At 42.5% G+C, this 26,128-nt stretch overlaps 1 protein-coding gene across 2 annotated transcripts in view; it reads right to left on the reverse strand.

Annotated features, from left to right (window-relative positions):
- The window catches only part of insyn2ab (inhibitory synaptic factor 2Ab), a 60,542-nt gene that overhangs the window by 20,757 nt on the left and 13,657 nt on the right, over positions 1–26,128 (reverse strand). For both annotated transcript variants that reach the window (XR_008808919.1, XM_056266316.1), the window contains exon 3: positions 1,415–1,486. Coding sequence is in view for 1 of the 2 variants with exons in the window: in XM_056266316.1 (XP_056122291.1) it covers positions 1,415–1,486 (72 nt within the window). In the remaining variant the exon portion in view is untranslated. The remainder of the gene's footprint in view (positions 1–1,414; positions 1,487–26,128) is intronic.

Raw genomic sequence — 26,128 nt, forward strand, 5'->3', positions numbered from 1 at the left:
GTTGTTATTATATTCATCGTTCATCATTTTCAGTAAAGTAAATGTAAAGTGACTTTTCAGTGAAGTGAGTACATATCAAATGAATTGTATCAGACAAAGCAGTGACCCATGGTAAAAACATTGTTACTCACAATCGTGTTGCGACATTGCTGTCAGATTCAAGATAGTCGTCACTGTATCATCTTTTATTTTCAGTCTTGTTTTTAAAAAAAAAGAAAAAAAGAATCCGCAGTAAAATGAAGCGAACACAAAATGTGTCTTACTGATGCGATCTGGAACTTTGTTAAAAATAAAACTCAGCCACGCTTTCTTAATGTTAGGATCACAAGGAAGGAAATGCAAAGACTGTTTTTCCACAACATCTTTTGTTCCTGGAGTAATCCTGTGTTCGCCTCTCTCTCGTTTTTACTACTACATGACAAGCGCGGATCGGTGGACAGGGCTAGAGAGGCAATGATGTAGAAGTAAGCGTTGATCTTCTCCTGCAGAGGCGGTATTGCATTGCACTATGATTTCATACTGAGACAAAATCTGAAACGAGTCATTTTAACAGCTTGATTTCAATAAAAGCTGTATTTGGACTAACAAGGAAGCTTTGAGTTCTGAAACGTATAGGATTTATTTTTTTACAGTACAAGGACATCTTATAAGCCAGACAAGGAAAATTTGATTTCTCAATTCATGACCCCTTTAAATCATCCAACCCATATGTGTTCATGTTTGTGTGTAGCGAGAGAGAGAAAAAAACAAACAGAAAAAGAGAGATAGGAGAATGTGGAATGATGAAACGTGCTATTTGTGTAGAAAATGAGAGCACTTAAGATGCTTTTAAAGTGCTTCATTTAAAGTCAACAGGCCCTTTAACGGCAAAACCATTTAGAGATTATTGCTTTTATAACAAGATAATTAACAGCAAACCCATTAATTTAGGAGGAATGGCTATGTTTCTGAGAATCATAGAATTATATTAGCTATACCTAACTTGCATTCCTGTATAACAAAAAAAAAAAAAGTTAATCTACGAGTGGATTTTTCAATTGGTCTGGTAAAAATGAATAAAGTCTATATGCTGCATGCATCAAAGGAACTCACTCAGTCATGATATTTTTCATTTTACCCTTGAAAATTTTCATTGGTAGAAGAGCTCAGGCTAACAGCATGGATTTTATACTCTTCAGTTCTTCAAAGCTCTACTGCAACAGAGACAAATTTGACAATATGATTGGACACTGCAGCTGCACTTGTACAAATGTTTGTTTGGAATATCTGCACCTTGGTATGTAAATGAATCTTTGAATCAAGGATTCAGTCGCCTCTCTTTGTGAATATTATGCATGGAGCATCAAAATGTGCAATAAAAAAAAAATTAGGGCCAAGCTCAAAGATTCAGAAATAGTATCAGATTGAGACTCACCTGTAGATGATGCAGGCACTGTTACGACACGTGTCACAGTTGGATGTGTCCTGCCCAGTTCGATATGACAGTCTGTGGAAAAAACAGTGTGTGATAAATGTACTGTAGCATAAAGAAAAAATACAACTCTTAGCGGGATAGTTCACTCAAAAAAGGAAAATTATGTCATCAATTAATCACCCTCATGTCATTTCAAACCTGTATGACTTTCTGTGGAACACTAAAAAATACATTTTGAAGAATGTTGAAGTCCAAACGACATTGGGCCCCATTGAATTTCACTGTATGGACAAAAAAAGTAATTCATGCAGGTTTAAAACAGAATGAGGGTGAGTAAATTATGACAGAATTTTCATTTTTGGTTGAACTATCCACTATTTTTTGGGTGAACTATTTTGTCTTTTATTTACATGGAAGCATTCAATTAATCAAAAGTGACGTTAAAAACAATCATGGTTTCCACAAAATATTAACCAGCACAACAGTTTTCAACATTGATCATAACTGTGCAGTGCCCGTGCAAAATCAGTTTTTGTGTGTGTTTTTAGTAATTGTTGGTTTGGTGTGTTTGAGTGCTCATTGTTACAATTACACAGCAAAAGTTCAGTGACAATTTTATTTGTGCATGGTAGAAAGCAGATACTGATACTGACATAATGACATACAATAATTGAACTACATGGTTGCATAACAATTTATAATGGTGATATTAGGTGACATGTATTTGGGTATCTGTGTACAGGTAGCAGGAGTTTAGATTACATTAGATTAGATTAGATTTACATGAGTTTGAACTTCATCATCATCTTTATTTATTTGAGCATCTGGGTTCCACAAAGATCTATATAGTAACAAGGTTCACCACAGTAGGCAAAACTAAAGAAGGATACATGCGCAATGAATAAGTAAGTAAATAAATAAAAACGTGGATATGAACTTTGTTGTCATTGTGCAGATTACAATTATAGAGACAATGGCCCTCATTTATCAAAAGTGCGTACACCAAATTTCCAGCGTACACCTGGCGTACACCCAAAACCACGGTGACTTTGAGATTTATCAATATGGACGTTGGTGTACGGCACGCTCAAATCCTACGCCAGCTCAGGAGGTGGTGTACGCACGTTTTTAGTTAGTGCAGAAATGCGCAGAAAAACAATTCCTAACACCACAAAACGCACTGACAAACTAAAAGATATGATATATTATGACCAACAACAACAACATAGTAATTATAAACTTCAGTGTTTATTTTTGTGCAACATGGACTTCAATGTTTAATTTGTGTGACTTTACCAAAGCATTTGATTTGTAGCCATATGTATTCCTTCAGTTGCGAGCCTGTGCGCTTTACCCTGACGTTTCATGGTTTGGCCCGGCAGGTGCGCACGGACTGGGTTCGGTAATGAAAGGCTTTCAATGACCAAAAAATAATTCAGACTGACAAAATAATAAAAAATACATTCTTCTTCTTTTAAATAATAATAATAATAATACAAATAAATAATAATAACGACGTTCTTCTTCTAAATAACAACAAGCGTCATTAATAATAAAAATAATAATAATAAGAAGAATATTACAAATTGTCATGCAATTATTAATGTGAATGAATGGTACTCCACATCACATCATCATCGTCACTATTGTACACCCCAATACATGTGACGTGATTCGAAATTGAATGCTAATTGTTTCAAAAGACGTGCTGTAAAATAATGCATTGTGATAGGACATTTCGGCTCCACGTCGGAGAAGTTTCTCTTCTATGCCGTCTTCCGTGAGTACATGGCGTAAAATGAGGGTGTGGGGGAAGCGGAGACTTGAATATATAGGGGCGTGTTATTCTAATGACGATCGTTTTCAGCCGCGGGATTTATCAAGGGCAGGTATTGCGTACACCTGGATTTCAAAGGTACGCACAGCTTCATAAATCAGGCGGTGAGAGGAGTGTAAGCATAATCTAACGCCAACATATACGCCCGTTTCTACGCAAGAATGATAAATGAGGGCCAATGAAAGGCAGTTAGCTTATAACCAGAAGTGCAAAAATGCAGAAAAGTGCAATGTGAACAGTATATAAGTGCAGTAAACAGTATATGACATATAGTGCAGTGTAGACAGTAGTATACAGTTAATGAAGTGGTATGGTGTAACAACATTATAACAAATTCAGTTAACATCCACAAATGAATAAGCGCAACGTTTCAGGAAATACCGCATTCTACATGTACTAAAGTTTTTTAACTCCAAACTTTTTCATAGAACAGATTTTAGGCATAATAGCCAGATTTAGCATTGAGATCAGGCTATGTTTGACTTGTTTCTACTACTATCCAGTTAACGACAAGCACAACAAAGGAGAACACATAAACAGCTAACTTGGTTGTTTCAATGATGAAAAGTAAGAATGGACCGTCAAACTTGGCACTGCACTTACTCGTGCCCGTAGCAAGACACCTGTCAAGTTTGAAATCCATCGGACTAACGGTTCGAGAGATATGCGAATAACAGACACACAGACAGACAGACGTTCCTGTAATTTATAGATAGATAAGATTTCCATTACACGAGAGTAGATGTTAAAACTTCATGCTGATTTGTACTCGGCTTTCGCCAAGATAAGCAAAACTAAGACGTAGCTTTACAGTAAACTATGCTTCTCCATCCATTTACGCTTCTTTCCATATGGTGGTGTGACTCCCCTTCTGTCCGGCGTTAACGGCTGCAGTGTACTTGGCGCGTCAGCACGCGCGACGGCTGCAACTAAAGGACCAGCACGACAACCGTCTGGATTGAGCCGAGTAGGGGACATCTCTAGGGTCTTCAAGTGGGCACCTTCCGTCCTCAGTGTTTCGTCGACTAGCCCACGACACCTCAAGAGGGCTCGACAGTGACTCTGGCGTCCCAGAGTCACCCCCCTCCGTCCCCCACTCAACTCAGCCCAGCTTACTGACCTCCACATCCCTCCTGCTGCTGAGACCTAACCACAATCTCACAATCTCTCCGCAACTCGACCATACGCGCCAACCCGTTTGACTAAGGCTGTCGAGCCCCACTGGTGCGTTAATATGCAGTTTCAGTGGACAACGGTTCCGTATGGCATACCACCTACCGCAACACACAATATCTGCCCAACCACCCGTCATTCACGCAATATCCACAGGAACGTATACAAATAAACCAACAGACTCTTCAAGTTTTCAAGAATTCTACGAAACCGTGGCGTGGCGGCCTGCACACAGCCAGCTAGAATCTTTCCGTCTCAACCACAGCCAGTTGCTGCTCCTCTCTGCTGCTTCAGATAAGTTCTTTACTGTGAGACGCAACTCTTGGCCGCTGAATCCGATGTCTCTGAGGAACCGGGTTGTAGAGTGTGCCACAAAACCTCGACAACCCACTTCCACTGGATAAACCTGGACTCTCCATCCTCGCTGTTCTGCTTCAGTGGCCAGATGAGCATACCGCAGTTTCTTCCTCTCATATGCCTCATCTACCGCATCCTCCCATGGCACTGTTAACTCTATCAGTTGAACAATGCGTGGTGATCCAGACCACAAAACAATATCTGGTCGTAGGTTATTGGTGGCAATCTCAGGTGGAAAAATAAGCCGTTGATCAAGATCAGCCAGCATCTTCCAGTCCCTAGCAGCTTCCAGTTGTCCTGGGTGAGAATTGGTGTTAACACCTTTTCTTGGTGGTTGCTCGCCTGGGCGGAGGAATATTGTCTTCTGCGTGTAATGATTTGCTAGAACCGGTGGCGACTTATTGGTCATGTTACGCTTGCCTTCCAATGCTAAAGCCAAACATCGCAGTACATGGTCATGGCGCCAAGTAAACCGACCTTGGCTAAGAGCCACCTTACATCCTGTCAAAATGTGCCTTAATGTGGCAGGTGATGAACACAAAGGACAAGATGGATCCTCTCCTACCCAGAGGTTTAGGTTCTGCGGTGATGGGAGAACATCATATGTTGACCTAATAAGGAAACTGATCCTACTCTCTTCCATTGACCAAAGGTCTTGCCAGCCCATCTTACGTTGTTCCACACTCTCCCATCTCATCCACTCTCCCTGCTTGGCCTGGGAAATGGCCTTTATACACCTCATCCTCTCCTCCTGCTTTCGCACCTCGTTGACTACCAGCTTCCTCCTTTGAGCTGGGCCTGCCTTGTGCCATTTAGGAGGAGCTAAACTGAGCCCAAAACCCCCTCTTCCATGCTGTACCTGTCCCACGATATCCCCAATTTGAAGGGCAGCCTTTGCCTCTACTACAGATTTCTTTGCTGACCACTTTCTACCAAAATGCTACTATTGATGCTACCAAATGTATAAAGCAACAAATCAGCATATCAGAATGATTTCTGAAGAATGGAAAATGTCTGCTCAAAATTCAGCTTTGCACCACATAATTTTTTTTACAATTTAAAATATATTAAAATAAAACAATACTGTATTTTTAATCAATTAAATGCAGCTATGGTGATAGCTTTATTGTTTAAATTGTGTCAATATTTATTGATTAATTTGATTAATGAAACAGCATATCTAAATTAATTCAATAAAATGTTTTGATTGATTCACAGCCCCAATTTGTTATTGTGCATTGATGTATTTTATTAAAGCAGGGCCTCTTGCAGATTATTGCTTTATTCTACCAAGTGCCCAGGATTTCTATAGATTATTTCATGATGGAAGACACCGGGATTGAATTCCCTGTATCTATCCGCTGTTTACTCATGGCCCTTGGGCTTCAGCAGCATTAATGTATGTACAAGGGGATGATGGATCATGCACTAGCCTGGCATACTTGAAGTGGTTTTGATATATTATTTGTGTGCTGATGTGACACTGTGACACATGCCTTGCATTTCTACGGAGACAATAACGGGGCTGTACCCAGCAGCCATGCAGTTATGCATTTTCATTAAAGCTTAATGAAAGCCTAATTGGATCACTTTATCCCTCTGAGCACTCAAGTGTCAGGATGGTCATTGATATTCTGCATTCAGTTCGATCTGATGATGCTGAGGAGTTTACAGCGACAGTGGTTACACACATTATGTCCAATCGTAGAAGATCAATATTTGCTGCAGCCATGCAGTAGGAATGAACAATACCTGAACAGGGTTTTTACTTTATTTGCTTATAGACTAAAGTGATATTTAAAAGCATAATGATATTTTTACCCTATTTAGGCTCAGAATCAGGGCCCCATGATGTCATGGTAGGATAGAGAAGTACTTAACTGGAAGAAAATCAATATGGTCAAAATGATCTGGAATAAATGGGAGTGAGATGAGATTGAAACCTTCATCGCGGTAGAAGCACTGGAGAAGAATGATCCTATAGGTCAGGGAGGGCAAGGAATTATTGGTGGTTAATGTGACCCATATGTGATGAGGTCTGTTGGAGCTGTGTCCCGGTTGGTGTGTGTTTAGGAATGTACATACAATTCTGTCATCATTTACTCACACTTTTTCCCCCCTCTGTGGAACACAAAAGACGAGATTTTGTAAATTGTCTCAGTTTTTTTTTGTCCATGAAAGTTAATGAGTTCCAATGTAGGCGTGAACCATTATGTATCATCTAAGATAATCTCGTAATTGTTGTTTTAACCCTGTGCAAGCAGACATTATCGAGTATGTCACTCACTTTGCAAAAAACAAACAAACCTGAAAATGCGCACGTTCACGGTGTTTCAGTGCAGAATGAATCTGCATTAACAAATTGTTTGAGTGAATTATTCAATAAGCTATTCATAAAGACAGTAACTTGTTTTGTTTCTGAATCAGCCATTTTGAACGCATTGTTTAAATAAATGATTCAGTGACTCATTAAGACATTTAAGAGAGATTTACATTTACATTTAATTGGGATGCACGATGATATCGGGACAACATCGGTATCGGCCGATAAAAGCTTAAAATGACCATCATCGGCATCGGCCGATATGAATATTTCTGCCGATGAGTCTTGCCGTGTCTTGACGACCGTGAACGAAGCATGAGCGCCAGCAACTTAAACTTCCAACTAGGGGTGTGCCGTGCGTCTCACGGTTTTTGATCGTGGACGATTAAAATGTCTCCACGATCTGCTTTTGAAGAAAAATCATAGTATCGTGCATTCTATCAGTTCAATTCTGGCGCCTTCAGTTCATCTCAACATACTGTACAACGCGACGTACATTCACATCACATCACATGTAAACGCAGAGGTAGAGTTACACTCACGGGACACTGCAATTCACAAAAGTTCATTGTTTGCATGTGCGTCAAAGTCTTGCTAGGTAAACATGTCATTCACGTGCTGATGCGCTGTTCTAACATCCGCTTTTCTGAGCGCGTTACACCCGACGCTCACAGGAACTAAAGCTGTCACAGCGCCTGCATACTGGACTAATCTTTCGAGTCTTATTGCGCTGATACTGTCAAATACACACATGGTTTACATAAACAAAGTTGGTTATGTCTAAAGTGAAAGCAAACAGAGAAAATCTGCTTGTCAAATGCGTGTATATTAGACGCGTCGCGTTACTCGCGTGCAGTTCTTAAAGAGACAGTAATAATATTCTGCCGCTTGTCTTTAAAGAGATACTGCACCCAGAAATAAAAATTCTGTCTATCTAATGTTGTTTCAAACCTGGATTCATTTCTTTCTTGTGCTTAAATATACTATGGAAGTCACTGGAGTACAGCAACTGTTTGGTTAGCCACATTCTTCCAAATAACTTTTATAATTTCAACAGAAGAAAGAAACTTGAGAGAGTAAATGATGACAATTTAAATTTTTGGGAGAACTATCCCGTTAATGTTAATAAAACAACAAAACACAGAGGAAATCACTCACTGCTCTTGACTGAGAACATTAATAGAAGCTTTAATAAGCTTTTTTTGCACTTAAAAAAAAATACAAATATATCGATATCGGTATCGGGCAAAATTAGTTTGAAAATATCGGCATATCGAATATCGGCCAAAATCCTATATCGTGCATCCCTAACATTTAAGAGATTTACCTATACTGGCATACTGGTGGTTTTAGCTTTATATTTCAAAATATGTTTCATATATTTGAAATTTTATTTTTAAATCTCTATAATGTCCTTTTTATTCTAATTGTATTTATTGATTAAATATAGGACTTTGCCATAAAAGAGTCCTACATATAATAAGGTTAGAAAAACAATTGACCATAAATAGGTATAAATAATGCCCCTGGAAATCAGTTTAAGGGGTCAAATATCACCCCTTAATGGAAAAGTTGATTTCTGTCACTGCTAACCACTGAAAAGATTCTGAAGAATACTGTCTATGACAGGCCTAAACCAGACAAAGTACCAGAACAAAAACACACTCAGCAAAATATTGTCTAATTATTGTTATGACTAAATCTAATTTTTATTAATATTGCACACCCCTAGTCCAGTGTTGTTTTGGACCCCACTGACTTACACTGAATGTACATTCTTTAAAATATCTTAATTTCTTATTATCTTAATTTCTGTTTTACAAAAGAAAGCCAAAAAGGTTTGTAACAACATGAGGATGATAGAATGATGACCAAATATATATTTTTGTGTAAACTTCCTTAATAATAATAATACATTATATTTATAAGTTTTACTCAAGAACACCTTACATGCAGATAAAACGCATTAAAGAAAAAATATATTTTTTTAAATCACAACCGATTGGAGATACATATACAATATCACAGGTATGCCTGCCTAAAGAGATGCGTTTTCAGATGAGATGTAAAGATAAGGAAAGAGTTTTTATTGCGAATGTCCTGTGGAAGCAAGTTCCACAGATAAGGAGCAGCACAACTAAAAGTTCGAGATCCCATGGAAGCCAAGCGCATGCGATGAAGAACTAAGGAGAATGTGGATGATGATCTAAGAGTTCGAGAGGGAGTGTAGATTGAAAGTATGTCAGATAAATAGGAAGGAGCCAGATTATGCAGTGCTATAAGGAAGAGTAAAAATGTTAAATTCAATGCGCTGTTTTACAGGAAGCCAATGCAGTTGTTGTAGAATTGGAGAAATGTGCATCATCTTAGGAGTTCTAGTAATGATACGTTCTGCATTAACTGTAACTTGTGTAAAAGTTTAAGGGAAGGGAAGACCATAAAAAAGAGCATTGCAATAGTCAATACGTGAGGTGACGAGCATGAACCATAATGGCAGTGCTCCTTGTTGATAGGGCTGGGCGGAGGCGGTTAATGTTACGTATGTGATAAAAAGCCGTCCGAGTAATCTTATTGATATGTGATTCGAAAGATAGAGTATTGTTGAATATGACACCTGAGGTCTTAAACTGCATTGATGGAGCAATTGTAGAATCATCAATGCCCATGGAGAAACTACTGGTCTTTGATAGATTAGTTTTTGTTCCTACAAGAAGTAAACTTCCTTAAAGCTATATGGCCATCCAAGATGGTCTACAAGCTTACACCAACTAATAACCAGTTTAGATCAACTAGAAAGCAGCTACCATGTTACAAAACACACCTATGGATTTTCCAGCAGGAAATAATTTAGAGTTTCTAGGTCACTGGACAAATTCTTTGGTCCTTTTCAATTTTTTGCGCGGAGCATACATTTATATTATGTATAAACAGTATCTTATATTTTAGTTCTTTTAAAATAAATATTGATCAGACAGTGTGTGCATGTCACTGAATCACACAAGTGCTGTGTTCCCTGCGAGCTGGCTCTCAGTTATTGCAGACATCAGCTCTGTTGAAAGACGGGCTCTGCCCTCTCTCGCTGGAGGTGTGCCCTGAGTCTGCAGGGAGGTGAACACTGCTACGCTCCTGGAATAATCTGTGAAAAACTGACACTGGCAGAGGAAGCACGTCTCACATTACACACTGTGTAATAGCGTGCTAATGTTTCTTTCTAACGTGAATTTACAATGGATCGGCATGTTGTTGAAATTCAGTGAATGCTATTAGGACATACCAGTGTTAGCACATGCTAATGAAAGTAATATGTGACAATACCAGTAGCAGCAGCATCTGATGATACTCATATTGAGGTCCCTTGACTTCAGACACAAATATGTGCTGGAAGTTGGTCATGGATAATTCATCTGTGGATTATCAAAGATAGAATACACAGAGAAGAAGAACCAGATTTTGATGTTATCTAAATTAAATGTAACTGGTGCGTGCCTAGGATTGGGAACCAGGAACCGGTTGACGTTTGATTCCCAGTATAACGGCAATCAACTGCTAATGTAGAAGGAAAACCACACTAAAATATTCAGACAGCTTTCTGCAATAGTTACATAACTGCGCCGCATCACTGATACAGAAACTTCAGTGCAAAACACACAGCTTGATAGGTAGTCTGAATCCTGAAAGAATGATTCTTATGAGCCTGTTCATTTTTAGTGAATAAAAAATATACGGTGCAACTAGTGATTCACCAATGTGAGAATTGTGGCCGATACCGATAACCGATATTAATATTGCTGTTATGGCCGATACCAATATTTACCGATGTCGATATCTCTGTATAGAAAACACATAGCGAGGAGGATCCTCTTCAGACACTTTGAAGAACAGACAGACGACATCGTTGCTCCCTCACCAAAGGCAAAGTTAAACTGACTTTGACTTTTTTTGCCGCCTCCAGCACCTGCTTCAGCACATTATGTGACGTGTAATGTATGCGCTCGTGCAAAAACACTCACATCTACACACACGTCAAATACACAGGAATGATTATCGGCCTGTTCACATCGGCCCTATTTTGACATCGGAACGATACCGGTGTGTAAAAAATTGACCATATCGCCCGATATTATATCGGCGGCCGATATATCGTGCACCACTAGGTGCAACCAGTATAGTGTGTTTACAGAACAAATCACTCTTGTGAGTTGTTGTTTGTTTGTTTGTTTGTGTTTTTTGTGAATCATAAACATACAGTGCAACCAGGGTAATCATATTCCCAAACAAATTACTCTAATGAGTGGGGGTTTTTTCAGTGAATCAAAAACATATAGGGCAACCAGTGTAGTCTAACTGATAAATCTTATGAGCCAATTTTTTTAATAAATAAAAAAACATAGGCCCCAACCAGTGTAGTCAATTTATTCTGCAGAGTTTCCTCTCTAGGGATTGCCACCTTGTCATAAGGGGCTTTTGCACCACTAACCACCAAGATGATTCCTCGAGAACTAATGGTTCCCCTAGGAACTAGAGATGCGCGGATGGGCTCTTATTTCATCCGCAACCGCATCACAAAACTCATCATCCGTCCGCCATCCATCCGCACCAACGTTTTTGATTTTCAAATTTCAAAACCGCACCCGCCCGCCATCCGCTGATTGGGCGATACAAGGCGCTGCTGATGACAGCCGCGAGACTAGAAAGCTCTCAGAATATCAGCAGTGAACTCCTCTCCGATCGGCGTGCAGGGACAAAAATATATAAATAGCCTAAATTAAACGCACTTCGGCAAACCTGACCTTATCTGATAGGCTACTGTACAATATGTTCATTGTAGCCTAATAGAAAACGCATTTTGACACATAATTTCAACATGCTGCTATTGTATAGGGTGCCAACAATGTTACGTGACAGTTCTCCATTACGGACGCGAACACTCAGAAAGCGGCACTAAAAGACTTTCAAACTTTCACAGAGGCCTCAAAAAAGCACAAAGCCTTTCTTTAAAGTGAATTTCGTTTTGTATTAATTGTATCTTCATTTTAATCCATGTTTCATTAACCAATTTCCTGGATTTAATAAATAGGCTAAAAAGTAAATAGTCTATCTTGATTGTGTAGGCTACTTTTCATTATAAAATATTAGGCTGTGTATACCGACATGGATCAATTATTAATATTAGATTTCATCTGTCTTTTGTAGGCATAGCTGATGGCGCACCAACGAAAAAGCCTATAGTGACTTCGGCGTTTCTTTAATATCGAGGCTCTATAGTTTATTATATGATTGTTAGGCCTGTTGATGGTATAAAATAAATTGCACTGTGCCTTAAAAAGACGCGCTCTCCGCTCTCTTCCCGTGCATTCAAAATTAACGGGAGTCTTCAGAACAGGCTCGTCCCTCGTCAACAGGACCGAACTTAGCTCCAATGTCAATCAACGTCTGGGCCACTTGGTGGAATCCTTTACCAGAAACAATATCGAACGGGCGTGTCACGAGGTGACGAAATTGCATCTTTTGTCTCCGTGCAAGGCGGAACTAATGTTCGCCGCGATTGCCTCCCGCCGGACTCATAACAATGGAACACCGGGTTAGTTCCGGGTTAGCGGAAAAATCCCGCGAATGGGGTAATTAATCGGGATCGCCGACAGCTGCGCGAAAAAGGAGTGAAGCTCCGCGATTGGGACACGTTGCCCTTAGGGGAGGATAAGAGGAGAGAGTGCAGACTGGAGAGTGGTGTTGTTTTGGGGACTGTGATCTCGGAGGAAGCGTGAGCATTGGAGAAGAAGAAGTGGGGCCGGCAAACGGGCGCGGCACTGTGAGTTTGGGAGAAAGAGCACGCCGACTCAACGGGAAGGAGGGAATCGTTGGACATTGAGATCGTTTACGAGAGACTGTGAGTAGTCCAATCAATCTCCATCTTCCTCTCTCGTGTCTACGGGACTCCTTGATGTGAATGCCAGGTCAGAAAATGGGTGACGGCCCTCTATATGTGTATTTCCCACGGAGTGCTGAGATGAAGTGATGTGATGCACTGTTTTGATGTGTGAAGTGTGAACTTAAACCCGCTGGATGTCCATTACTTACCTGAGTTTTCTATCACGTTCTGAAGATATAAGAAGAGGCTAACACTGTTGTACTCCACAGACAATTGAGTGTATTATCTGACAGTGCCTATTGTGAAGAGGAACACGTGGGTTAATGCTCGACTGACTGCTTTGCAGTGAAGTCCCCCAGCCGTGAGTTCTCTGTCTGTCGTCTGTGGAAAGAAGAGGATTACGTGCCTGTATATTCACCTGTCTGTTTGCAGCGAAACCCTCCTGCTGCAAGCTCTGCGTCTGCCGGCCCCACGAGAGGAATATGTGCCTGTATACTCACCCGTCTGCTTTGCAGAGAAGCTCTCCAGCCGTAAGTCCTCTGTCTGTCACCTGTGAAGAAGAGGATTACGTGCCCGTATGCTCACCTGTCTGCTTTGCAGAGAAGCTCTCCAGCCGTAAGTCCTCTGTCTGTCACCTGTGAAGAAGAGTACGTGCCCGTATGCTCACCTGTCTGCTTTGCAGAGAAGCTCTCCAGCCGTAAGTCCTCTGTCTGTCACCTGTGAAGAAGAGTACGTGCCCGTATGCTCACCTGTCTGCTTTGCAGAGAAGCTCTCCAGCCGTAAGTCCCCTGTCTGTCACCTGTGAAGAAGAGGATTACGTGCCCGTATGCTCACCTGTCTGCTTTGCAGAGAAGCTCTCCAGCCGTAAGTCCCCTGTCTGTCGCCTGTGAAGAAGAGTACGTGCCCATATGCTCACCTGTCTGCTTTGCAGTGAAGCTCGCCAGCCTGAAGTTCTCCAGCCTGAGGCCTCCAGCCATAAGCTCTCCGTCTGTCACCGTGAAGAAGAGTACATACCTGAAACGCGCACCTGGATTGTCCTCGGACGGAACGACCCTGTGCAGAAGACTCAACCTTTAAATCTTTTATCCTATTTTATATTTAATAAATTATTATTCCTTTGAAGTCTTGTTGTCTGTCCTCCTTGCCTGGCCTCTGTCCGACTCCCCAAGGGTGGTACTGGTCCTGAGGGGTGGGTGCAGCCCGATTGGCCCGCCCCGACCTGTGACATAACTTGGCGTAGTCAAAATCTAGAAACTTCCGCCAATAGTTCTAGGAACTATGAAAAGCCCCTATAGTGGAGAGGCTTGTGTGGTCCTTTGATCCCGAGAGCAATGCCGCCTGGAGCTATGCTCCTTGTAGGCCCATCCATGACGGTAAGGTTGAGGGGGAGATCCCTGACAAAGACCAATCCAACCAAGAACTCAACGGTGGAACAGGCGGAGGATGATGGGTGATGGCTGGCCTTAGGGGAGCATCACCCCGACTGGGAAGGCGGACAAAGGCTGCAGCAGAAAAGGGCCCCCAGTCTTCTTGGACCCCATGCCACTGAATTCTGACCCAGATCTGTCAAAGACCGTGTGGTGGTTGTCAGTGCAACAGTCACCCCAAGCTAAACAAAATCACGTACAGGCTCCTGGTCTACAGATGGACCGGCCATGTCATCCCCATGTCCAACATCGCACGTCTTCACAAACAGATTCTGTAGAAGAGAATTTCAGATTTCAAGAGAAATGTTACAAGGACAACATCAAGGCCATTCTGAAGAAATGCCACATCACATCGAGCAACTGGGAACACATTGCACTGGACAGGAGCTCCTGGAAGAAATCCATGCAGGAAAGTGCTGCACGTCATGAAATAGAACTCTGCCATGCCGCAGAGACAAAGCGACAGGAGAAAGACAAAAAGGCTCAACCACCACCAACGATCACCACTCTCCTCTTCCCACACTGCACCAAAGTATGTGGATCGCGGATCGGCCTCTACAGCCATCTGATGACCCACAAGTTGACGACCTAATGGAGAGGACAGTCATACTCACCTTGAGTGACCGCTGATGAGTCTGTTTACATAATGAATGAATCTTATTATCTAGTTAATTTTAGTGAATCAAAAGATTATATACAAGCAGTGTAGTACGCTTCCCAAACAAGTTACTCTGAACAAAGTGTAGTTAGTGTTAAGTTAGTCTCAGCCTCAGACGTCACGCCCACGTACCATTGGCTGAAAGTCTGATGCATATGGCACACAAAATTGAAAACACTTCAGGAGTTTTGAAGTCATCATCTGATTGGTTGAATTCTACAGGATTTATTTAATGGTCCACCTGGAAACAAAGCTGTCGTGATGACAAACGCCCTCATGGAAGAAGAAAGCTGCTGTGTTAACAACTGTGACAATGAACGCTTGACAGGATAAACTAAACGTTGGATTGCTAAGGTGTTCAAAGAGCTATTTAGTGTGCCTTAGCAGCATCATTGACTATTTCTTGTTTGCATTGTCATGTATTGTGAATACTTGGAAATGCACTAGAAGTGTAAAGGAATCCAAATGCCCTCAAACCACAGCAGAGCATGCTTTGCGAAATCCCATTGTCATCCAGACACTGACAATCTGTTGCCGTCTGGATAGGCTGCGGAAGTCATTGACATACTAATGAGCCAGTCGTGATAATGATTAAAAAGCAGTTCAGGCGGCTGGATCTCCATTTGGATACATCACCCAGTGACTGTCCTTGGAAAGTACTGCATTAAAAAAGCTGCAATTATCTAATATTATGGTGAAATGAGCCTCGGTGAGAGGAAAAAATAAATGTGTTAAGTATACTTGTGAACAAAATGTTGTATTGTTGCTCATTTGAGGGATCAGTAAAGTTAGCAAAGCAACACAAAATCTTCATTTATTCCTCCTTGACAATTATCTTGCAATTGCCTCCCTAAAAAACAAGAAACTCATGCCAGCATTTGAAAAATGTTCATTGTGTTTAGTATCTATACGTACTTGAGTGGAAAAAGCTTGAGTGGAAAGTTGTCTTCCTTGTAACTGTTGATCAATTTAATGCATCCTTTCAAAGTTTAAAAGATTACATTATAGTAAACGCACAACCGGCACATTCGGGAACTTAACTGTCAATTTCGTCCCCGCCCCTTTTTGGGGGAAAACAAACTAGACTTCCCATAGACTTCAATACAAGATAACGGCAAAAACCAACGTCCGTACACAGCCGACAGGCGTAAGTAACTTAAGAAATCACTTATATAAAACATGTTAAGTAATTATATGTCCCTCCTGCCTGCCATAGAGCGTGAAAGACACAAACTTAATTTGGTCAATTTAAAAACATCCCTTCATGTCGAACTGTTGTATAAAAGCAATATCACACAATATCACACTCGTAGCTGTGCGATATGGCTCTATATCAGCACAGCTGTGATTGCCTACAGCACGAGGCAATCAAGCAATATTACATGGCTACTTGTGTGATATTGCTTATTTATTTACAGTAATATTTCACTGTTTGACATGGAGTGAATTCTTACCTACTCTGATCAGTATGTAAAAAAAAATGGCCTAAATCCTGTTAGACTGATGAATCAGTGCACAGATAATATTGTGCAGTACTGTAGTATTTTTCTATTGCAAGCTACACCCTGCAAAAGCTAACTAACTGGAAAAATGCCCAGGTGCAGCACGTCTCTATCAGCACTAAAAGCTGGATTAACACCTGAAGGCTCTACACCGGTGTTCCAGAGACATCCATGCCAGGGCTCCCAAGTGCTTGGCATTTTAGGCTCTTCCCACCCTGGCTGTCAGCAGCATGCAGACGCTTTGTTTGCACTAAAAGCTTTGCTCTCAGACAGAGAAGAACATCAAACTCTTGGCTCGGGCTGGTTTAACCCAGGGAGACTGGCTGGGCTTTCATGTGCCCACACTGAGCCACTCATCGGTTCTGAGCTCAGCTGCTCTGATGACACCTAGCATGTGGGAGAGCAGGCGCAGAGGTCCTGCCTCTAATAATAGTCCCCACACTCATTGTGGAAGATGGAAGCTACACATACACGCAAAAAACAGACGCACTTTGTCCTTTGGAAGATGAAAGGGCTGCCTGATGAGGCACTGCTAATTGAGGCTGTTTGAGTAGTGGTTTTGTGCTCTAAAAAAATACGCCTTGCTTCCCTCACTCCTGGCTTAGGAATAGAAAGAAGCCCAGCGCTCCTTAGACAGTGAGTTAGGCTTGAGGGCCATTAACTGCCCAAAGCAATGCCTCAAGGACCTTAAGTGCTGAGACTAGAAGTTTTAGACCAGCTCTGAGTGGCAAATTTGACTCATTTCAAGGAATAGTTAAGGTACACAAATCCAACCATTTGCTGCTGACGAGACGTCTACCATACTAAATGGGTAATGGTATGGCAGGTTGACGTAAAGTGCTACCATTTAGAACAGGACCTAATTTACCCCTCACTGAGCCCAGCCTAAAAATGTTACGGACCGATCCTACCTTAGCAACTTTTGGTTTCTCGCACGTCATTCTTTATTTACCAGGTTTGTCTCATTGAGATATAAAATCTCTTTTTCAATTCTACAGAGGATCTCTGTGTTTGGATAGAGAAAGAGTAATCTCAGATAAATTATCCAGAACTATGGTTAAATGCCAGGTCACTCTTAATAGGCACAAGGTATCCAGAGAGGATTTTGTAATCAGTTCTAGTTGCTTTTGAGGATTCAGATGCATTTGACTGTGAGAAGCCTTGATTTAGATTTTCCGTTTTTAAATCACATTGCTGCTTAATTTAACAATAAAAAAAGAAAAGCATCAGATACAATTATCACAATTTATTCCAGCCAATGTAAAAAAAAGTATTCAATCCAATTCATACCACATTAGACATTATTATACATATTTTATTTAAAAAAATAATAATAATAAAATATAGCAGAAATAATGCGATACAAACTAAAAGTCCATGAAAACGAAGCCAAAACACCAACAGAATGTGACACAATAGGGGCAGAGCTCAGTGAAGTCAATTACTTTTTAGGGATATGTAAATAAGCCTTTATTGGTTTCAGAATACTATTAAGATACCTAGTAGTTCTCTTAAATTATTTGATCACAAAAAAAACAGTAAAACATTAATATTGTGAAATATTATTACGATATAAAACATATTTTTTATTACCAGGAGTTATTACCATGTGTCCAATGGATCTTAAATCCAATGCCTTAACCACTTGGCCATCCAGGTTGTGCCGCAGCTTTCTTTCAAATGCTTAATTTATGCTTAAAAATCTGAAAAACTAATTTTAATTAACAGAAGTGTGCTTTGAACCCACAAGGACATTTGTTCATTGGATCTTAACTCCAACGCCACAAGAACATTTTGATCACTTTTGATCAATTTAATGCATCTTTACAAATAAAAGAATTAATTTCTTTCAAAAAATATATATATTACTGACCTGAATTTTTGACCGGTAATGTATATGTATAAAATACATAAAATGCCTAACATTCCTTTTGGAAGTCTACCAGGGATTAAGAGCTGCTAATATTTCCAGAAGCGCCTCTTATCGACCTTTACTAAATAAACTGTCACGTCCCGTCGGCCAACAGCTGAGGCAGGCACTTCTAAAGCTTCTAGAATCCCAACCAGAAGAGACGTCCACTTAATGGAGGGGCATTATTAAACATGAGGAGCACTGATTGTATCGAGCTCTTTCCTCTCATCGGGCAGGCCGTCACAAGCGGCAGAGAGAAAGTGAGGTAGGCTCTGTGCCTGTGGAGCAGCATCAGGTATTAGGGAATGCAGGATGACATCTGACATTGAAGTGTCCCTGTGTTGTTGCGCAAGTGGCTTTCAACAGGCACCAAAGCATCTTTTCAACTCATTTGCTTCCCATATTGCAATTTCAACAGTCACCACACAAAGCATAACCCTGAATTTTTGGCACTCATGAAAGATGCTGACATGAAAATGGAGCTGAAGTGCATTTAAAAGATTTAAACACTTGTTATAAATGGATGTTCATGTTGCTCACAGTGCCGGATAATACCTGTGTGGCACCGACACCATAAATGCTGTGAAATTAAAATATTCAAGCTGCTGAAATTGAATACATATTCCCTGCTGACTACCTGCCTTTCATTCATAAATCAGGTATGATGGATCATTTTAGAAATGCTTTGTTTACCAGTGACCTTGTCTGCTAAATGAAGCAGGCCTATAGTGCAACACAAGAGTAGCTCCAGCACAAACATTATTCTTCTAGATTTGTGAACAATAACTAATACAGCCAATGACTTGACACTTCACTAAGCCCCGCATCCCTTTGCTACTGTTGCTTGTGATAGATTTTGTATTTTCAGTTATCAGATTCATTTACATTGTGACTGTGTATCAAATGTGATCAACTCTATCTGTGTCTGTAAAGGTGTGAACCAAATGGCCCATACAGATGTTTGGCCTATAGAAACTGAATGGCCCATACAGGTGTATGGCCCACAGAAACTGATTGGTGTGCATTGCAACAGCATTGCTCAGAGTAGATTGCAGGGTAGATCTATCTCCTGTGGGAGGCCCTAACAGTTTTCTATTGTTTGTAGCCCAATTGTCTTCATGTATAAAGTTCTGTCTCACAGACAGAACTTTGGGTTAAGACTGTTGAAGGGTGACATACTAACATCGCTGCTGAAGGACTGCTACACTACAAACCTTCAATAAATTCGTCTTTCCACATGAACTCTGGTCAAGCTTACTCATTTTATGTATTGGAGAAATCTAATACATTGGCAAGCCACCCAAACCACTGCTCGACCAAATACAGCAAAATCTAACACTTGACAAAACATATTTTTTGTTATTGTCAGAAAAATGTGCTCATAAAGTAGTAACAGTTAAAGGTATAGTTCACCCAAAAATGAAAATTCTGTCATTATTTTCTCACCCTCAAGGTGTTCCAAAACTGTATGAATGACCAAACAGCTATGGAAAAAAAATACTATGCAAGTAAATGGGGCCCATCAAATGTTTGGTTACCAGCAATCTTCAAAATGTTCGCAATTCTTCTTTTGTGTTCAGCAGAAATTCATACAAGTTTGGAACACCTTGAGGGTGAGTAAATGATGACAAAATTTTCATTTTTGGGTGAACTATCCCTTTAACGAATGAATAGTGACGTTGCATTTTCCTTTAAAGAAAGTGTTAAATATTGCAGTAATGTGATTAAAGACTGCAGAGACTGCAAATCACAATGGAGGCAAATGCTTCACAATCAATGTCTCAGGTTACTACTGTAACCATAGTTCCCTGAGAAAGGGAACGAGACGATGCGTCACTTGACGCTTTGGGAACGCCCCCAGCGTGAATGCGTCTGAGCACCAATGTCAACTAGTCCAATGGAAAGAATGAGCGTCACGGGCGGGTGACGTCATGACCAGGAAGGCATAAGAGCACATCCGGTGAAACGCGGCATTAGCTTCAAAAAGTCGAAGCAAGCCGATCACAGGGATGCAGGAAGTATGGCAGGGTGACGCATCGTCTCGTTCCCTTTCTCAGGGAACTATGGTTACAGTAGTAACCTGAGACGTTCCCTTTTGAGGGAACTCGCGATGCGTCACTTGACGCTTTGGGAACGAGAATACCCAAAACGCCAGAATTCCAAGTACCTGAGTGTCAGTCTGTTGGAACTAAGCACTAAGCACCTGAGAACCTGGGGCAGCATCCAGGTCCAAACTGTAAAACCTGACGAATGTGAGCGGTGAAGACCAGCCTGCCGCATCACAAACGTCTTGGAGAGAAACCCCAAATAACAAGGCTTTAGAGGCCGCCATACCCCTCGTTGAGCGAGCTCTGACCACCAAGGGACACGGATGGTCAGAGTACTCGTATGCAAGTGAAATAGCCTCAACTATCCACTTACTAACCGTCTGTTTAGAAGCAGGAAGACCCTTCTTAGGTGATCCAAAGCAAATAAATAGCTGGTCGGACTTCCTCATTGAAGATGTCCGATGAACATAAGTATCCAGTGCTCGCACTGGACACAAGAGGTTCAGCCTTTCCTGGTCCGCAGATGTAAAAGGAGGACAGAAACCTGCAGCACAATAGGCCTCGGAATAATGGTAGGCACCTTTGGAACATATCCATGTTTCGGGTAAGAATGCCTTGCCCATCCCCGGTGCACTCAAGGCAGGTGGGGACCGAAAGGGCCTGAAGGTCTGACTCTAATAGGAACGAAATAGCTAGCAGAAAATAGTCTTAAAAGAAAGGAACTTCTCTGAGACCAAATCTAAGGGCTCGAAGGGAGCCCCAGATAGGCCTTCTAGAACTATTGCAAGGTCCCAAGCCAGCACCCTAGTGCAAGTTGCAGGCCTCAGCCTTAAAGTGCCACGAAGGAAACGAGTGATCAGGGGGTCTCGACCCAAAAATGTACTACCCACCAGGGCGTGGAAAGCCGCAATGGCCGCCACGTATACCTTAAGCGTGGAAGGACATAGACCTGATACAAAGCGTTCTTGCAGAAACTCGAATACTGTGTTTACTGAACAGTTAACCGGATCCCACTGACGCTGGTAACACCAAGAAGTGAAAAACTCTCGAAATAGTGAATATAGTTTCCTCGTAGCGGGAGCACTGGAGCTTAGAATGGTCTCAACAACCTCGGTTGAGAGACCACTCTCTATGAGTTGGGCCCCCTCAGAGGCCAAACCCACAGTTTCCAAATCCCCTGCCGGGGGTGCAATATTGCATCCCCTGCCTGAGACGGAAGGTCTCTCCTGATCGGGACCTCCAAGGGAGGTCCGTCGAGGAGAAAAATTAGGTCCGCAAACCAAATTCAGCTCGGCCAGGGTGGTGCTACTAAATAGGCTTATTCCATCCTGGCGGAATCACTCCAGAACTCCTGGGAGCAGAGCAACAGGGGGAAATGCGTACAGACGTAGCCTCAGCCACGTCTGCACCATAGCAACCAGCCCCGAGGGGACTGGTTGAGTGAGGGATAACCTGAGTGGACAGTGCGTCGTATGCTGAGACGAGAACAAATCCACTTCTGCCTGGCCATAAAACTCCCATATTTGCTCCACCGCCTCGGGGTGGAGTCCCCTGGCCTCAGCCCCTGCCTCGACAGGGTGTCTGCTCCAATATTCTGGCCCCCCTGGAATATACACTGCCCTCAGACAGCGTAATTTCCTGAGGGACCAAAATAATAGGCCACCAACGTGTTGTCTGTGGGTCAAGAACCAGAGTTTCCTCCATATAACCAAGGCGCGGGGATACTGCCGCGTGATCTTGATCGTACGGAGTGGGTTTCCCCTCAGGGAGAACCCTCTGGTCCTGAGCCACCACTGTAAAGGTCTCACGTACAGCAGGTCAAAGGGTATCACATTGAACGCTGCTGCCCTGAGGCCTAACAGTCACTGTTTCAGAACAACACATGATGGCCCCTCAGGTCTGGGAGGAGATGTCTCAACGCATTGAAGACGACCATCATCTCTAGGCAATTCATGTGCCAAGCGAGATGATGACTCCTCCCAAGCCCTGAGCTGAGCGGCCTTCCAATACCGCTCCCCAGCCGGTGAGGGAAGCATCTGTCGAGATAGCAACTCGATGGCAAAGAGCTCCCAACACCGAACCCTGGGTTAAGAACCAGTGTTTCCTCCATATAACCAAGGCACGAAGGCACGGCCGCGTGATCTTGATCATACGAAGTGGGTTTCCCCTCGGGGAGAACCCTCTGGTCCTGCGCCACCACTGCAAAGGTCTCATGTACAGCAGGCCAAAAGGTATCCCGTTGGACGCTACTGCCACAAGACCCAACAGTCTCTCGAACTGTTTTACAGTGCGTGACTGGCCTAGCCTCAGCTCTTTTGTGGCTGTTAGGATAGCAGCTACACGAACGGGCGACAGAGTGGCCCGCATCGTCACTGAATCCCATACCACACCAAGGAAAGTGGTTCTCTGTACTGGAGAAAGCACACTCTTCTTGGCATTGAGCCTCAACCCCAACATCTGCATATGAGCGAGAACGACACCTCGGTGCCGAACCGCTAACTGTTCTGATTCCGCTAGAATCAGCCAGTCATCTATGCAATTCAGAATGCGTATACACTGCAGCCTGGCGGGGCCAGAGCTGCGTCTATACACTTCGTGAATGTGCGGGGTGATAGAGCTAGACCGAAAGGAAGTGCCTGATACTGGTGTTCTTTGCCCCAAAGAAAACCTCAGGAACCTCCTGTGCTGAGGGAGGATGGAGATATGGAAGTATACGTCTTTTAGATCTATCGTGACAAACCAGTCCTCGGATCTGATTTGAGTCACGATCTGTTTGAGTGTCAGCATCTTGGACTTGAGTTCCAGCACCAAACACTCCAACAGACGAAGATCTAGTATGTGACGCTGCTCTCCATCCTTTTTTGGAACAATGAGATAACGACTGTAAAGACCCGACGCAATGTCGGGTGAGTACACCTGCTCTATAGCTTTCTTTGCTAACAGGGCCATTACCCCTTGCTCCATTACCAGAGAGATTACCATTACCCATAGAGATATATTTGGCAGTAGCTTCCGCGCTGCCAGAAAATCTACCAAGGGAACCAGCCCCTCGAGGCTGGCCTCTGGTGTAATAAAGACAGCCAGTTCGGGGACCTGAAACATACTGGCAGGAACCACCCGAACTGACTGTTTTCGAACCCCCCTCAGAGGGCGCGAGTCCGACGCAATGTCGAGTTGACGCTGCGCCAGAAGCTCGCTGGAGAACGCTGCGCCCCGAAGCACCAAGGGTGGCGGGGTTGGCAGAACGGTCCCCTGAGGGCACAGAGATGGAAAGGGCACCGTATAATGAGGTGTACACCATTCCACCCCGGTTGGGGCTGCCCTCACCGGTCTGACGCCGTGGCGCCAGACCTTTTCTTTTGAGCCGCAGCCTTCTCAGCATGAAGAACGGTCCTCGGATCCGGCTTCTGCTTTGAAGGCTTTGGCTGCTGTGTTGTGTATGAGAAACTAGCCGGCTGGAGCTGCTCACGCCCAGCAGCCCCAGTGGGTTGGACATAGCGAGGGAGAGATTATCTAGTATCTTTCTCCATGATTCCCATCAAATTGAGCCAGAGGTGTCTCTCAGTGACCACATTTCTTTGGCTGCCATCCCTGAGAGATAAATCTGAGGCCCGACGGAGTTCTCAAACCCCATCGGGCCAAACTCCCTCACTTCTGCCAAATACCACAGCAGGTCAGCCTGATATGCTTGCAGCACTGCTATAGTGTGCAAGCAGGCTCGTGCTAGACCCACTGCCATATATGCTTTTCCCACTAGATTAAAAAATAGTTTTCTTTAATGGTTTAGTGAGAGAAGCCGACGCCTTCAGGGACGATACTGAACCGGGAGACATAGCTCGCAAGTGTCTGTTCTACCCGGGGTATTGCCCCATAGCCATACTCTCTTAACCCCCAAATATCTGAATATACATGAATGTGGGGCTAAAAAATGAGTAAGGCTTTTTCCATGATCTAGACAGCTCGCTGTGCAGATCGGGAAAAATGGAAGGCCCCGTGATGGAGGTGGAAAAATAGAGAGAAGGAAACTCGTACAATTTATTTTAAGGACGAGTGCCCCCTTATTTCTGCTGGCCATTCAATATTTAATTTATCTACAGCCTTAGTAAACACCTCCACCAGCTTATTATTATATATATATATATTTTTTATATACATTCTTTATATATATACACTTTATTTTATATATAATATATAAACTATCATATATATATATATATATATATATAGGCTATATATAATTCTCATACGCTGGGGAAGAGATGGCAAATCCACTTCCCCCATGATTGTGTACACTTTCAATGCCCAGCACATCTACCTCCTCGGAGGTAGAGCACTGAAGCATTGATTTCTCTCCCCGGGCGGAAGAGACCGCAGCGCGGGCTTCCGAGACCGGAGAGAGAGCACTGGATCCCTCGTGGAAAGGGAGGAGATAAGATCCGCGGACCCGTCTCCAACCCCGTAACGAGATCCTATTCGCGATCCACAGGAATGCATTCTCCGCGCTGCCTCGGCAGACGCGTGTCCTGCACCCCGAGGATCGCGAGCCTGGCCACTTTCCTCGAAAAGTGACAGGCGGGAGTGGAGCATGCGAAGCGAAAGCTTCTCACAATGTTGCAATCAGCCCCCTCGGAGGCTGATACCGCATGCTCCACTCCCAAACAAACTACACAAAGCTCGTGTGTGTCCCCACCCGTTAAATAACGCGGGCAGGGAGAAGCACAGAGTTTGTAAAGTTGTTTCGCCATAACTCTTCCCAATAATATCGAACAGACAACAATAAATAGACAGAGACAGAGTAACACAGATCGCTTGCTGAGACACAGAAGCTAATGCCGCGTTTCACCGGATGTGCTCTTATGCCTTCCTGGTCATGACGTCACCCGCCCGTGACGCTCATTCTTTCCATTGGACTAGTTGACATTGGTGCTCAGACGCATTCACGCTGGGGGCGTTCCCAAAGCGTCAAGTGACGCATCGCGAGTTCCCTCGAAAGGGAACTGAAAAGCGTCACATTAGATAGTAACATTAGTGTAAGTGAACAGAACTGTTTCTAACATTTCTACAACACACTCACTATGGTACTGTGAACTCAACACTACAATGAACTGAAACAATACATAAATTATATGACGTTACGATTAATTCATCCCAGAGCAAATGTCAGTGTTCTTACTGATCTTCAACATGTTAATTCATAAAAACGTGTCACAGTTTAATTCACTTCATGCACTTGTCAAGGTTTATTTAATGATTTGGATAAGGACAAAAACACTGCTTGGGTCCCCTCTGGATACTTGTGTCTATTATAAATGACCCAATTTCCATAACAATTGCATTTAAACGCATAAATGCTCAGAAAGAAAAGTGTCAATAACACGTGATTTTAACTACCTACTGTAACTTGGTACCAACACCAGGCTAAAAGGAATATTGCAGATTATTTACAACTTGTTATATGGACCACTTCTGTAGAGCCCTGCTGATTACCACCGACAATGATAATTTGAAAAATGAATAAGAATCACATTTACATACAAACATACAAATACACTTAACATGGAAGTCTAGACAAATGGGCCTGAACGTTTTAAAGCAGATATTGTATGTA

This window comes from Rhinichthys klamathensis, unplaced genomic scaffold, assembly GCF_029890125.1.
Source record: "Rhinichthys klamathensis goyatoka isolate OS25496 unplaced genomic scaffold, OSU_Roscu_1.1 h1tg000247l_1, whole genome shotgun sequence".
In the NCBI taxonomy this organism is placed as follows: Eukaryota; Metazoa; Chordata; class Actinopteri; order Cypriniformes; family Leuciscidae; genus Rhinichthys; species Rhinichthys klamathensis.